At 39.7% G+C, this 15,849-nt stretch overlaps 1 protein-coding gene across 2 annotated transcripts in view; it reads left to right on the top strand.

Moving 5' to 3' along the window:
• Positions 1-606: 606 nt before the first annotated feature.
• Positions 607-15,849, top strand: part of DAW1 (dynein assembly factor with WD repeats 1) — a 41,332-nt gene continuing 26,089 nt past the window's right edge. For both annotated transcript variants that reach the window (XM_068543748.1, XM_068543747.1), the window contains exons 1-4: positions 607-840; positions 11,953-12,025; positions 13,799-13,943; positions 15,374-15,432. In XM_068543748.1, the coding sequence (XP_068399849.1) occupies positions 723-840; positions 11,953-12,025; positions 13,799-13,943; positions 15,374-15,432 (395 nt within the window). In that variant the 5' untranslated portion in view covers positions 607-722. The remainder of the gene's footprint in view (positions 841-11,952; positions 12,026-13,798; positions 13,944-15,373; positions 15,433-15,849) is intronic.

The following is a 15,849-nucleotide window of genomic DNA, read 5'->3' as shown; positions in this document are numbered from 1 at the left end:
AGCCTTAAACCCAGGGTTAGGAGCGTAGGTGGAGGCTTCCAGGTATAGGCTGGAGATATAGGCTGGAGCATAGGTGGATGACCTTGGGTGGTTCTGCACTTCCTCTAATGCTCAGTTGTCTCATCCTCGAGATGGGGTGCAAATAAATGGTGCATAACTTATACCTTTGTTCGGACTGTGAGTATAGTGGATAGAGCGCTTGGCGCAGTGCGTGGCACTGGAAACGTAGGCGATTACGTCGAGGCCATTTTTCTTTTGTGGGGACAGGGACAGGGCATGAGGGGCCGAGAACAGTAACCGAGCGCGGGGTATTTCGCCCACCCTTCCGTATTGGAAACCCAATGGGTTAAAGTGCGTGTGGCCCAGACTGTAGCTGAGGCCCTTGGTCCTCGGCCGCGCCTCGCCCCCTGTGAGGTCTCCCTTACTGAAGACACGAGTGGCCCTCGTCCCACCCACCCCAGACACCAAAGGGTGTAGATTCCGGTGGCCACGGCGCGGGCAGGAGCGCGCTCCCTGAGCGGCTCCCGGAACCCCGCGCCCGCCCTCGGGAACCCCGAGGCAGATGCGGGTGGGGGGGAGGGCAGGGAGCGCTCTGCGCCCGAGCATATCCCGGACCGCCCCCCACGCCCCCCCGCCAGCCCCGGGACGCCTGAGCTGCAGGATGCACCCCAAGAGCTCGGGCTCCAGGCCCCGATCCCGGGAGCTTTTTGTGGCGCGCGCGCATGCGCGCCGGCGCCTTCCGCTGTTTGGCCGTTTCCATGACGACCAAGTCGGTCGGCTGGTGGTCCCCCGGCGAGAGAATGAAGCTCAAGAGCCTCCTGCTCCGGTATTACCCGCCAGGTACAGGCCGGGCCCCGCTCTGCCCTCATGTGAGGACCTGCACCAGGAGGGTCTGGGGCAGAGGAGGGTGCGGGGACCCGAGAGGTGGGGTCCAGAGCGAGTGACCCCTGTGGGACGGGAAGCCTGGTGCTTCCTAACTTGGGCCCCTCACTGCTTCGGATGCTGGACTTTGTTCCTCAAAAGTTTTAAAAAGACTCTTTCAGGAAGTCTTTAAACTTTTAAATTGCTGAGTCATAATGCTTTCTGGTTACTTAGGAATGAAGTGGACGGGGAGGGAGAGGAGGTGATTAGTGATGTCGTGGAATATTGGTTTCTGGAAGGGAAGACACCGACAAGGGCCACATTGATTTTTCTTCCCTTAAAGTATTTGTTTATTTATTCATCCATGGCTGTGCCGGGTCCCCGCCTCCGTGCGAGGGCCTTCCCCAGCCGTGGCAAGCGGGGGCCACTCCTCATGGCGGTGCGCGGGCCTCCCACCACCGCGGCCTCTCTTGTTGCGGAGCACAGGCTCCAGACACGCAGGCTCAGTAGTTGTGGCTCACGGGCTTAGTTGCTCCGCGGCATGTGGGATCTTCCCAGACCAGGGCTCGAACCCGTGTCCCCTGCATTGGCAGGCAGACTCCGCCACCAGGGAAGCCCCCACATTGATTTTTATTTTAAACGCACCAGAATGACTAAGTCAAGGTGTGTTGAGTATGAAAAGAAAAATGCATACTTAATAAGCATATTACCTTAGTGACTGAATTCCAGACTGTACATATCAGTCAATCAACACATTTACTGAAGGCCTACTCTGTACACACTTTGCGCTCCTTGTCATGGGACTTTTAAAAAGTTCCAATGACTTAAGGAATTGTGAAATAAACCCAGAAGATTCTAGAATGCTCTAGTTTTAGAGTAGGACAGCATTGCTTAGTCCTCTTGTTTTATAGGTGAGGACATGGTGACCTTTAGAGAATAAGTGAAGTCCACGGGTCACACAGGTTTTCAGGGACAGAAACAGGAGCAGAATTCTTGGCTTCTAATTCAGTACTCACATTAAAAATAAGAATATAAAGTAAAAAGTCTGCAAAGCTTGCCACAAGGCAGTTGATGACAAAATACACTTGCCCAATGAAAAGTTTGGATAAGAACTGTCATTAAGATGTCAAAGGAGTGTGAGATCACTTTGGACTGGTTTGATTTTGGATAACTTTGTGAGGAGTAGGACTTGAAAAATCTTCACACTGAATGTCTCACTGTTCACAGCCATGCATCCATCTGCTTAGTCAACATCTCCATGGAGATGTCTAATAGGCACAGACCTCACGATCCCTCTTCTCCAATCCCATCCTAATCGTGTAGCTGCTTCAGGCTGTGCCCAGTCCATGGATGGTATCACCACCCATCCACTTTTTCTGGCAGAAACCTCGGTCATCCTTTATTTCTCTCTTGTGATCATTCACTGCCCCTCTCTGCACTCCCTTATCCAGTCCGTAAACAAATTCTGTCAGCTCTACTTCCAAACTCTTCTGTGTATCCATCACATTCTCTCCATTTCCTTGGCACACGTTTCTTTTTTTTTAAAATTAATTAATTAATTAATTTTTCTCAGTTTCCCCATTTTTATTTTTTATTTTTTTCACACACACACACTGTATTTTATTTTTACAAGAGATAAATAAACTGACACCAAGCATTGTAAATGGATGACCACAACAAAAGCAACAATGATTGCAATTACCAAACACGAAACACACTCATACTATGTCATAATATTGACATTCAGTCCAGTAATCCTCCACTGTAACAGCTCCTTTACTTTGCAGGGAAAATTGATTGGTATATTTTTTTGGCACACGTTTCTTGACCCAGTCCTCCTTCCAGCTATCACCTGTACCCTTCCCTTATCTCCATCTCACCCACCATTGCCTCTACTTCAACCATCCCTGGGCTTGTCAATTGGATTCCTGGTTTAACTTCATCCTGTAAAGTCTGTATGTCACTAACAGCCAGCAGAATCTGGACTAAACATCTCCAATAGTTTCCCATCATGTTCAGAATAAAATCCACCCTCTGCAGGATTTAGCTTAGCCTACTCTGCCGAATTGTAGAATCCTACGTATTTACCCTCACTACACTTCATACTTCTTTAGGATGTTCTTCCAAGACTTAATAGAGGGCATTTCATTCATCATTCTCTCTTTCTGAACTCAGCTGTCCTTAGAGTTTGGCTCCTTTACTTCATTTGGTCTCAATGTCACCTATTCAGAGACCTTTTTTAGCATCCTTCAGAGAAGCACTTCCCCTCATTGATTTTACTCTCTGCCATTTTGTTTTATTGTCTTTATGATATTTATCATCTTTTTTTAAACTTTTTTAAAAAAAAATTAATTAATTTATTTTTGGCTGCATTGGGTCTTCGTTGCTGCGCACGGGCTTTCTCTAGTTGTGGCGAGCGGGGGCTATTCTTTGTTGTGGTGCACGGGCTTCTCATTATGGGGGCTTCTCTTGTGGAGCACAGGCTCTAGGCACGTGGGCTTCAGTAGTTGTAGCACGTAGGCTCAGTAGTTGTGGCTTGCGGGCTCTAGAGTGCAGGCTCAGTAGTTGGGGTGCACAGACTTAGTTGCTCCGCGGCATGTGGGATCTTCCCAGACCAGGGCTCGAACCCGTGTCCCCTGCATTGGCAGGCAGATTCTTAACCACTGCACCACCAGGGAAGCCCTATTTATCATCATCTTAAAGTGTATTTATTGTTTACGTTTTAAATGTCTGCCTCTTTCCCATAAAATGTAAGCTCCATGAGAACTGAGACCTTGTCTCTCCTTCATTGCTGTATTCTCAGTTCTAGAAGAGACTCTGGGATATAGGAGGCACTCAATGTTTACTGAGTGAGTGCATGAGTAGATGAATGTGTATGATGAAAGAGGTTGATCCAGACATGGAAACTGTTGTAAATAAATGTTTGAACTCCCAAGGGATCCTGCTTCTGCCTGCCTGCAAGAGTGCAACTTTCTCTGACGTGAAGTTAACATTTGTAGTAAGGACACTAATATTCTCCCTCTTAAAATTCCAGCAAAGTACGGGCTTCCCTGGTGGCGCAGTGGTTGAGAATCTGCCTGCCAATGCAGGGGACACGGGTTCGAGCCCTGGTCTGGGAAGATCCCACATGCCGCGGAGCAACTAGGCCCGTGAGCCGCAACTACTGAGCCTGCGCGCCTGGAGCCTGTGCTCCGCAATGGGAGAGGCCGCGATAGTGAGAGGCCCGCGCACCGCGATGAAGAGTGGCCCCCGCTCGCCGCAACTAGAGAAAGCCCTCGCACGGAAACGAAGACCCAACACAGCCATAAATAAATAAATAAATAAACCCAAAGTTTAAAAAAAAAAAAAAAATTCCAGCAAAGTGATTCAGCCTTACATGTATGCGTATATATATATATATATATATCCATTCTTTTTCAGATTCTTTTCCCATATAGTTCTTTTTTTTTTTGGCCACGCTGCGCAGCATGAGGGATCTCAGTCCCCCAACCAGGATAGAACCCTCGCCCCCTGCAGTAGAAGCGCGGAGTCTTAACCACCAGACCACCAGGGAAGTCCCTCTAATAGCAATCTTAAACTCAAGTAAAGCTTTAAACTCATGGTTGTGACTATTGCCTTAATGATTATCTTATAATAAGGTCATCTCACTTAGCATGTTAGATACTTAATTTCGGAATTCTAATCTTTGGTAAGCCATATGATATACAAATTTCCAAGGTACTACTGAATAGCAGGTGGCTGTTACAATAACATTATCAAGTAGGAAAAAAAATCACTCACCACTGAATCATTCTCATGCCACCTTTATCCGTTCTGCCTATAAAGCAATTATGTTTCGCCTCCTAACCCTTTAATTTCAGTCCTCCCACTTTCTTTTGAGTAACATATAGGTCAGGAGCGTTCTTTTGTTGGCATCCACTGAATTATTCCTCCCCCTACCTAGATTCCTGAAGACTAAGGAAAAGTAGCAGTAATATGACTAATCAAACATGGGGCATTCCTTTTTTGTCTTGGTCACATTCGTTAATTCAGAAGCTCTTCGCTTTGTGAAGAGTAGGTGTTGAATTCGTGCTTTTCAGTTGACTCAGTTATGACAGTCTTTGTCTTTCATTTATTGACTGTGGTACCCTTGTTTTTTGTCCAGAAGAAGGATCTAAGTAAGCATTAATTGAACTGGTTGATATTTTGAACACTTTAAAGGTTTCTATTGATTATGAGCTGGGTAAGGAACACTATTACCTTTTGAAGCTTAGCCTTTTAGTACATTGTAGAATTTGGGGTGTAGTGGCTTCTTACCTAAGTGTCCTGGGAATCATACCTATTGCATAATATTTCACAGCCAGGGGAAGATCAAGAATATTAAGATACTGTGGAAAACAGTCTCTGGAGAACAACATGTATTCCTGCAAGCATCTTTGTCTATTTTCTGCTTGTATTCTTCACTGCACAAGTCATAGCCTCTTGCTCATATTGGAGTTCAGTGAGCCTATTGCCTTGATGTCTTGTCACAGTGAAGCAGTCAAATAAATGTACATGTTTCAGATTTTGCACTTTATTTTCTAGATCCATTTGTACAGCAACCCACCTAATTTTTAATAGTTGATGTAGGGACTTTTTTAAACATTTTTCATCTTATTAAAAATAAGGTAGTTGTGAATAAGAAAAGCAGAATTTTGTTATTTTGTTTGCTAGACATTTTTTTATTGCAGTAGAGTTGATTTACAATGTTGTGCTAATCTCTGCTGTACAGCAAAGTGACTCAGTTATACACGTATATACATTCTTTTTAATATTCTTTTCCGCTATGGTTTATCACAGGATATTGAATATAGTTCCCTGTGCTATACAGTAGGACCTTGTTGTTTATCCATTCTAAATGTAATAGTTTGCATCTACCAACCCCAAACTCCCAGTCCATCCCTCTCCCTCCCCCCCTCCCCACTGGCAACCACAAGTCTGTTCTCTTTGTCTATGAGTCTGTTTCTGTTTTGTAGATAAGTTCATTTGTGCCATATTTTAGATTCCACATATAAGTGATGTACTTGTCTTTCTCTTTCTGACTTAACTTCACTTAGTATGATAATCTCTAGGTGCATCCACGTTGCTGCAAATGGCATTATTTCATACTTTCTTTATGGTAGAGTAGTATTCCATCATGTATATGTACCACATCTTCTTTATCCATTCATCTGTCAATGGACATTTAGGTTGTGTCCGTGTTTTAGCTGTTGTGAACAGTTGTTTGCTAGACTTTTAAAATGCATCTATTTAGGAATTAGATTATGCTGTGAGGGCTGTCAAGTGCTAGTTCTTTCCAACCTTTCTCTGAGTTATGGATTATGATTACATTACTTCCTATTTATATTATTTATTTACTCAACTCTTTATTGAATGTATACTTTCCTCAGTAATACATAGTGCATGAGCATTCTTATATAAAATTCAAAAAAACTTAAAATTCCAGAACAGGAAAGAAACAGTGGTTGATGATAACAATACCTCGAATTGATAGACACTTTGTATGTTTCAAAGTACTGAAAAAGTACTTGAAAGTACTTGAGCTTTCAAATAACCTTATGGGGGTCTTGATTTTCAAGAGTTTATATTCTGATAATGTTGATTCCTATCATTTTGCTTCCTTTTTCTCCATGTTCTTTTTTTCTCATACTTTTTTTATTATAAAAGTAACATCTACTTGTAACCAAAGTTTGAAAAATACATCAAAGGATCCTAAGATCACCCTCAACCCACTGAAGGTGTGATTGCCCCTTGAAAGGATGCCCCAACACATATCCACCGATAGTATTTGAGAATGCATGTTTGCTCAACCTTGCTAATACTGAGTACTATCAGTCTTTGTAATTTTTGCTAATCTGATGGGTAAAAATCATACCTGTTATTTTATTTTGTAGTTCTTATTAATGACATTCGGAACATTTTATTTTCGTCTGTTTATTGATCCTTGTCTTTGAAAGTTGACTATTCATGCCTTTTGTTCAGTTTTCAGTCTTTAAAATAATTTTTAGAGTTTTTAAATATTAAGTTCTTTAAGCTTTGTATTTATAGTTGATTCTTTTTTGCTGATTATAATTTGCCTTTAAATTTGTGGTACCTTTCACTGTGTAGAAAAAATTTATTTCAGACAAATTTATCAAATTTTTCCTTTTTTTAGCTGTGGAGTTTCATATCATGCTTAAAATGTGGATCACAGACACTAAGATATATTTTCTATTATTCAGAAAATATAATATAAAATATTTATATTTTATTTTAAATATTAAAATGTGTAATCAACCTAGAATATATTTTTGTACACTGTGTGGATTAATTCCAATTTTATGAGTATTCCCCAAATCCAACTTATTACATCGTTACTTATTAAATAATAATCCATTCTTTCCCCTCTAACTGGAAATATTACCTTCACTTTATTTAAAATTTCCATAGATAGGTGATTCTATTGTGTTGATTTAATTTTGTATCAGAGCCACACTTTATTGTTTTTAGTTTGTTATAATAGTTGGTAAATTTTCAAATTCCCAAGAAGAAAATTATTATAATTACTTTAACTACATAGATTAATTTGATGTCTTCACAATATTGAGTTTTCTCATCCAGAAATGTGTCTTTGCACTTACCATAATTTTCTCCTACATCCAATAGTGCGTCTAGGTCTTACACATTTCTTGCTAATTTTATATTTAAGTGCTCAATGTAATTATAAATGTGATCTTTCCTTTACTTGCATCTTCCCTTGTTAATGTATCTATTTCTTATCTACTTCCAGTCTTAGCTTTTTGTATTCTATTTATCTTTTCAGCCCCCTTAAATCCTTTCTAGAACGTATGGCATATAAAATAAAAAAATATTTTAACAATGTTATAATATCCATATTTTGCTAAAAAGCTTAATGTGGCACAAGAAGCCGATTTTCACTCTTAGGAAATAAGACCAGTATTTGCAGTGGTTGGCTCTCCATCAAGGCTTCCCCGCGCACCCCCCCCCTTTTTTTGGAAGTTTGCCTCTCAGACTAGAGCTTGGTTTCAAGTCTTTGACTTAAATGAATTACTTTTTGGGGAAAAAACAAAACTATGCCATACTAGCCTCTCAACTACAGTTGTTTGCTTGCTGTGCCATGGCATTCTAGCAGTTTTTTGAGTCATTAGAAGAATTTAGAATGCTTTTTCTGTCTTAAAATGTTACACTTGATTACACAACGCCTGGTTCTGAGGAAGATCCTCCTGGGAGTATAAAGAAACATGTTTTCTTCTCTCAAATATGTTACAATCTCACTGGAGAGAGAAGGCATAATGCAATTTAAGCAATACAAGGTGACCGTGACATACAAGAATAGGTCAAAAGGTAGCATTTGATTAATAGCTACATAATGAGCACTGTTCGGTAAGACTTTATGTATGCCAGGTGCTTTATATACAAGTTATTTAATCTTAACCAACAAACTTGAAGGTATTATCTACGGATGAGAAAACTGAGATATAAAGAGATTACTAGTATCATGAAATGAGTGAGGAATTGGGCTGGAACTCCAACTTGGATCTGTTTGATGCCAAATATAATACCTGCCTTTTCAACTCTGCATATTCTGTCTCAATGTTTCAATGCTTTTGAAAAGTAAATACAGTGTTTTGACAGTTTCCTGTTCTCTCCTGATCCGAAATGCTGCTGGAATCATATCTGTTATATCAAATTATAGTCTGTTGCAGTGATTCTCAAAGTGTAAGGGGACTCTTGGGGCCCTCAAATCCTTTCATTGGGGGCCTCAATGTCAAATCTCTTTTTGCAATAACACTAAGATATCATTTTCTTTTTTTCACGGTGTAGATTGTTGCCCTCGTGGTGCAAAAGCAATGGAAGGTGAAACTGCTGGTGCCTGACTACAGATCAAGCAGTGGCACCAAACTCTAACAGTGGCCATTGTATTCCTCACTGACACACCTGCAATAGGAAAAACAGACAAACAGACAAACACCAAAAAGCCCTCCATTTTACTTAAGAATGTCCTTGGTGAAGCAATAACACTTATTAACGTAGTGAAATACTGACACGTGGGTACGTGTTTTCTGGGTGATGAAGTAGAAAGTTCTCCTAAGGTGCTTCTGCTGCAAAGTGATGTACGATCCTTATCTTGAGGAATGTGCTTGTGCATGTGTTTGAGCTGAAAGGTGAACTAGCCATTTTTTTCATGGAACGCCGTTTTTACGTGAAAGACAGAAATAAACATGGTTTTCAGACTTGGATATATGGCATACGTTTTCTTGAAAACGAACAAAATGAGTCTGAAATTTTCAAGCAAAACTGTCAATATTTCTTGCCAGTGATAAAATCTGAGCTTTCAGAGCGAGAATTAGAACTTCAGGAAATTTGTATCTAACATCGTAAGCTTAACAGCTTACCAACAGTAAATGAGTTTTCTGATGATAGATATTGGTAGTGGTATTAACAATTGTGATTTTTTGGATATTGTATGATGAAATATGCCCACATTTAGAACTCAGTAAACTAACATTTCTCAATTATCTGGTGCATGATGTTGTAAATCACACGTGGTAAAAGAAATTGAAAGTGTGAGATAGACCAATGGGTTTTAATGTAACCGGGTCTGAAGAGTTCATTGATGTGGTTTCAGACTCGGAATTGCAACCAATCTTTATAAAACTACCATTTGTTGAGTCTTAAAGTAGTATCAAAGAAGAATATCCAAAATTACACAAAAAACTGATTAAAATATTCCTCCATTTTCCAACTACATATCTGTGTATGACCCAGATTTTTTCTTATATTATATCTAAAACAACCTTATATATTATATCTAAAACAACCTTTCTCATATTATATCTAAAACAACAGCTTAAATGCAGAAGCAGAGATGAGAATCCAGCCGTCTTTAGTTAAGCTAGATATTAAAGAGATCTGCAAAAGTGTAAAACAATGCTACTTTTCTTACATTTTTTGGGTGAGGGGAATAAATATAGTTATTTCTATAAAATATGCTATTTATATTAACATCCTATGAATTTATTATTGCTATTTTACAACAATTTTTTTTAAATTAATTTATTTATTTATGGCTGTGTTGGGTCTTCGTTTCTGTGCGAGGGCTTTCTCCAGTTGTGGCGAGCGGCGGCCACTCTTCATCGCGGTGCGCGGGCCTCTCACTGTCGCGGCCTCTCTCGTTGCGGAGCACGGGCTCCAGACGCGCAGGCTCAGTAATTGTGGCTCACGGGCCCAGCTGCTCCGCGGCATGTGGGATCTTCCCAGACCAGGGCTCGAACCCGTGTCCCCTGCATTGGCAGGCGGATTCTCAACCACTGCGCCACCAGGGAAGCCCTACAACAATTTAATAAATATTTTTTTAAATTTTCAATTTTAATGTGGAAAGTATTAGAAAACCCAAAATTCCCAGTAATTAAAAACGTGTAAATTGGTCCTGAGGCCAAAACTTTTCAGTTCCACTGGCCCATATCCATAGAGGTGGTATGATAGAGGCTCTGTTCAAATTTTTTTCAGTCTGTTATCTCTCTGTTGTTCAGCTTGAATATATTCTGTTGATTAGTCTTCAAGTTCACTGATTCTCTGCTTTGTCATCTCTGCTCTACTATTGAGCCTATTCAGCACATTTTTCATTTTGGTTATTGTATTTTTCATGACACCATAATTCCCATTTGATTTACTTCAATAACTTCTATTTATTTTCTGAGATTTTTCATTTACTTGTTTCAAGTGAATCTGTAAACGACTGCTGAAACTTTTTTTTTTTTTTTTTCTGGCCGCACCGCAAGGCGTGTGGGATCTTAGTTCCCTGACCAGGGATTGAACCCGCGCCCGTTGCATTGGAAGTGTGGAGTCTTAACCACTGGAAAGCCAGGGAAGTCCCTGAAGCATTTTTATGATACCTCCTTTAAAATCCTCGTCTTTAGTTCCAGTATCTGATTCATCTCCATATTGGCATTTATTGATTGTCTTTCTCTGGTTCTTATTGTGATGAGTGACTTTTTATTGTATCCTGGAGACTCTTGATCCCACCTACGTCGATTTTGGCATGCCGTCACCATGTTTAGGTTTAGCACATAGGTTCTGGTCTGCTTTTGTGGGCTTTAACTACAGTGATACTTTAGTTTTCTGAGCCTTTGCCATGTTATTCTGGTCTAATTTGTTTTTCTGGTGTAAGACTCCTGCTTTGCTTTGTCTTAGCAAGACTCCTGCTCAGTCTTCTCTGGTGCCACCTGCAGGGGCAGAAGGTATGTCCCCAGCGCGCCTGTTCTCACTGTGTGACCTTCTGGGGGTGGAGGACAAGCCCCTGGGCCTGGTTGTGCCACTGGTTGAAAGGCAGGGAGACGCTGCTTTGGTACCTTGTTGTGGAACGGGGTCTGGGAGGTCCTGGGACTTCGCTGATGCTGCTTTAGGCAGATCAGATGGCCCCCTCAGACACCAGCTAAGGAGCAGGGATTGTGAAGGTCTGCGGCTTTGCTGCTCCAGCTGTTGCAGGCAGATGAGACTGCACTGGGGCCCAGCTTTGCAGTGGGGGCTGGAACAGCCCAGGGCTTCCACTGGTGGGTGGGCCTGCCTGCAGGGGCCCCCGTGGTGGAGCAGTTTAGGGCTCCTCATTAGTACTTTGTTTGACTTCTCTTTTCCTTGTCCGTTGGCCACAGAAAGCAAGATTTTTTGTGGTTTTTTGATTTTTCGTTGTCTGTGCTCTTCGGTGGTTCCAGGCTGCAAGTCCTTCTGGTCGCCACTGTTGGGATACATGTGAAATGAAAAGAAAACCCAGGGGACTCACCATGTTGTCATTCCCAAATCCTGAGGCCCCTATCCATCCACCTTCTTCTATCCAACTTTCAATTATTTTAGCATTGTCTGCTGAATGATTTCAAGTGTATTTAGAGGACAGACCAAGGAAAAGTGGGTCTACACCATCTGGTTTTGAAATCAGACATCACTGCATATGTTTTATGTAGAAAAATTTCAAAAATGGAAAAAACAAAAATGAAAAAATTTTGTCAAAGTAGGTTAACTTTTGGCATAGGCTGTGATCATAAGTGTTTTATAACTTAATATTTGTTTATTTCTTAGGAATTATGTTGGAATATGAGAAAAGTGGACAATTAAAGACCAAATCCATAGATCTGCTCGAGCTCCATACCAGGTAAGCTAGCTATATAATGCAATATGTATGTCATATCCAGAATTGTGATTGGGAGACCCTGACATAGGATGGTGTGTGGGTGAGCTGCATTAGCCACAGACAATGCATTACTAATAAAATTGCTCCAGGGTATATTATTTCCTGTTTGTTTTGTTGAATTTTATTTGAATGTCTTGCTGAATGAGGAGGAAGTGGAAAAGGGATCATCAATCTTTCTTCTTCTTCTTCCCAAACCAACCTTATTTAAAAAGAAAAAAAATAAACCTTTTGGTTTGGAAATCTGTTTTGATTCATAACATTTGTTGGAAACCTTTCCAAGAGGCATTATTATCTTTTTAATTCTTATGAAAGTATAACTATTTTGACAACTGAGGTTTTCAAAGTCATCATTGTGAAACATCTCTGATTCATTTCCATTCCAAATATTCACTCTTACTCCGAAAGACTGTGTTTCTTGAGACCTGGGACCGTATCTCTGACACTCCCAGGACTCAACCTATGGTAGGTAATAAATGTTAGTTGAATGAATGGTCTCCTAGCTCAGTGCCTTGCACAAAACTGGAGCTCAGCATATGTTTATTTATGAACAGGAAGAGGATGCTTATCAGATTTCACATTTCTGGGAAGCAGATGCTGAAACAGAAGTAGGTGGGTACAAGGTTACTGGGAAGTGACACCTGGGACACATCAGAGGATGAGGCACGTTTGGGCAGGAGGAGACATCAACCTTGATGATGATGCAGATTTGACAAGAGTCTCTCCAGCCCATGGGGGAGCTCGGAACAAAGCTTGCGGGTTTGAGGACCCCCCCAAGGGGGCAGAAACGTCCAGGCTCTTGCGCGGCCCCCTTGCCTAGCCAGCGGCCGAGGGCTGTGGATAAGAGCAAGCCGTGGGCCCAAACACTAACATGGATCCTATAGAAGATGCAGCTGGAGGCCATCAGCCAACTACCACCTCCTTCACAGCAGCTGGGCCCTGAGTCCTTTCTCGATACGCGTTTGTGACATGTTTTGCAAAATGACCCTATTTTGGATGTTTTGTGGTATACAGACATTAATATTTGTCTTGAATTAATATTATTCCGGACTAGCAAAATTTACCATAATTGCTGTAGATTATTTGAATACTGGGGAAAACTTGAATCTTTTCACACCAGTTCTCTTTCAGGGAAATAATGTTATAGCCCATAAGAAATCTAATAATAATAATAATAATAATTCTTTGAATGTTTGTTTTTGGTTAGGTACTTTCTCTTTCCCTAAAAATATTGCAAATCTAACCTTTCTAAGCCTCAGTTTCTCCATCACTAAAATAGTTGTGAAAACGTGTTAAATTAGAGGGTTGTTATAGGATTAAATGACAGAACATATGTAAGGTGCAAAGAATAGTAGGAGTGGGCACATTTAATATATGTTCATTTAAAAGAAAAAAGACACAGGAAAAAAATAAATAAAAAGAGCTCTTGTTCAGAAGCAGTATGCACTTGGCCTTCTTAGGTGAGCAAATGAGAATCTTTGTACACCTTCCTCAGGAGAAGTCTCAGTTAATGGAAAGGCATTGGAGAGAACCCAAGCAGCTTTCATCTGTGACACAACGCTCTTCAGTGATTTCTGTGATTTTTTTTCCCCCAGAAATCTCTTGGTAAAAATGATGGTGTTGTTGACATTTTATAAATCTTATGCTTCATAAAGCTATATAATCCTTTATGTAATAAATGTATATGCAATTTTTGACATAGACAAAAATAACTTTTTTGTTCTTGGTGAATTTCAGTACAGATGTCAATGCCTTAGTAGAAGAGATACAGAAAGCAGAACCTCTAATCACAGCTTCACGAGCAGACCAGGTCAAACTTTTAATACAGAGGTTACAAAATAAACTCGGACAGTACAGCAACCACAAATTCTATCTTTTTAAGGTAATGTCTGTTTTAAAGATACTAAGTAGAACTTCAGTGAATTAATTGATGTTCTATTAATCTGAGGTAAAGTACAAATCATGTTTTCTCTTTCCCTCAGTTCCTCACACATTTTTGCTAAGACTCAGTCTTAATAAAGACTTAGTCTTTGTTAAGACGTAGTCTTTATTTATTAAGACTAAGTCTTAATAAATGTTCGTTGAATGAATGAATGAAATTCAAAAATTTACTTCTTAACAGGTTCAATAAAGATTTGTACTAGTAACTTTAACTTTTCTTTATAATGATAAATCTAAAGGATAATCTAAGTTATTGAATAATTAAAATTTTTTTCCAGTTAGAGTAATATTAAGACGTTTCATGGTGTATCAATATTTCAAATTTTCTGCTTCCATGTGAACTAAACTATATTTTAGCAAATTATTTATTGATATGGATTGCATAATAATTTTAATTCAATGAAAATATGCTTATTTTCCTCTATTATTTTGGTGACTAAATTAAAACAAATGTCATTTATTCAAGAACAGCTTTTATTTTTTTCTTTATTATTTAACAAAATTTAATGATTTATTCTAGAATTGCTTTATATTACACTGATTTTATTTTTTACGACTTAAGTAGACTTGTTATTAAATACTCAGCTTATTTTGTCTGATGCAAAATATTCAGGCAATCTTCTGTATTCATCCGTACCATTTACCAGAGGATGGTTATTCTTGTAATAGTTCTTTGTCCAGCAGGTGGCACTGTTTAACTTCAAATATGAGCTCTATAACGCATGACCTTGTAATTTATCCTCCAAAGGGAACATTTTTGATAGCGAAAGAGCACGCTATTAATAGTTACCCTCTGGCAGTAGACATAACTGGGACCGTCCCAGTCTAGCCAATCACTCTGTCTATAAGCAGACGATCCAATTTAAGTATATTCATTCAATAAATATTAAGCGTCCACTATGTGCTAGACAATGTAGGGATGGAAAGATAAATAACACGACGTATCCTGACTCTGAAGGAGCTTTAGGATTCAAAAAGTAATGATACATTGTAAGTCTGTATTTGAAACATATTTAGTTTATTTCCTATATATGCTGTTTATGCATATATACAAAACCATGTGCAATATGTGAAAGAAAATATAAATTAGTGCTATTTGGTATTTTATAGCCATAATCTATCTAAAGGTAAATCTATGGAAAACACAGATCCTATTATGTTTCTGTAATTAGTTGTAACCCCCAGATGTGTTATTGGTCTTAATAATAGAAGGTCCAATGTATTTTTCTCATTTGTTCAGATAGTTGATATTGTCCATTTATTATGTATAGTTAAGACACATTTGAGTGTCTTCATTGGCTTGCAGTTAAAATGAATGAACTGAAAAATTTTGTTTGAGTTTAAAATAAGTGGTGTTTTCTTTCATTGAAGGTTCTCAGAGCACATATACTGCCACTGACCAACGTTGCACTTAATAAATCAGGCTCATGGTAAGGTTCTCTGTTTATTTAAAACAATTTATTAGGCTTTATTTTTTAGAGCAGTTTTAGGTTCACAGCACAACTGAGCAGACGGTACAGAGGTTTCCTATAAAGCGTCTGCCTTGTGCCCCTGCGCACAGCTTCCCTCGCCATCAGCGTCCCCCACCGAGACCTGCATCTGTTACAGTTGTAGCCGATATTGATAGCGACACATCATTATCACGAAAAGTTCATAGTTTACATTAGGGTTGACTCTTGGTTTTGTACATTCTACAGGTTGGCAAATGTATAATGACATATATCCACTGTTGTGGGATCACACAGAACAGTTTCACTGCCCTAAAATCCTCTGTGCTCTGGTTCTTTATTTCTATGTGTAAGTCTGTGTCTATTTCTATTCTTTATTTCTAATTTTTAATAATCAAG

This window comes from Eschrichtius robustus, chromosome 5 (assembly GCF_028021215.1).
Source record: "Eschrichtius robustus isolate mEscRob2 chromosome 5, mEscRob2.pri, whole genome shotgun sequence".
In the NCBI taxonomy this organism is placed as follows: Eukaryota; Metazoa; Chordata; class Mammalia; order Artiodactyla; family Eschrichtiidae; genus Eschrichtius; species Eschrichtius robustus.
The sequence above is the reverse complement of the archived record's forward strand: the minus strand, read 5'-3'. Positions and strand labels throughout refer to the sequence as shown.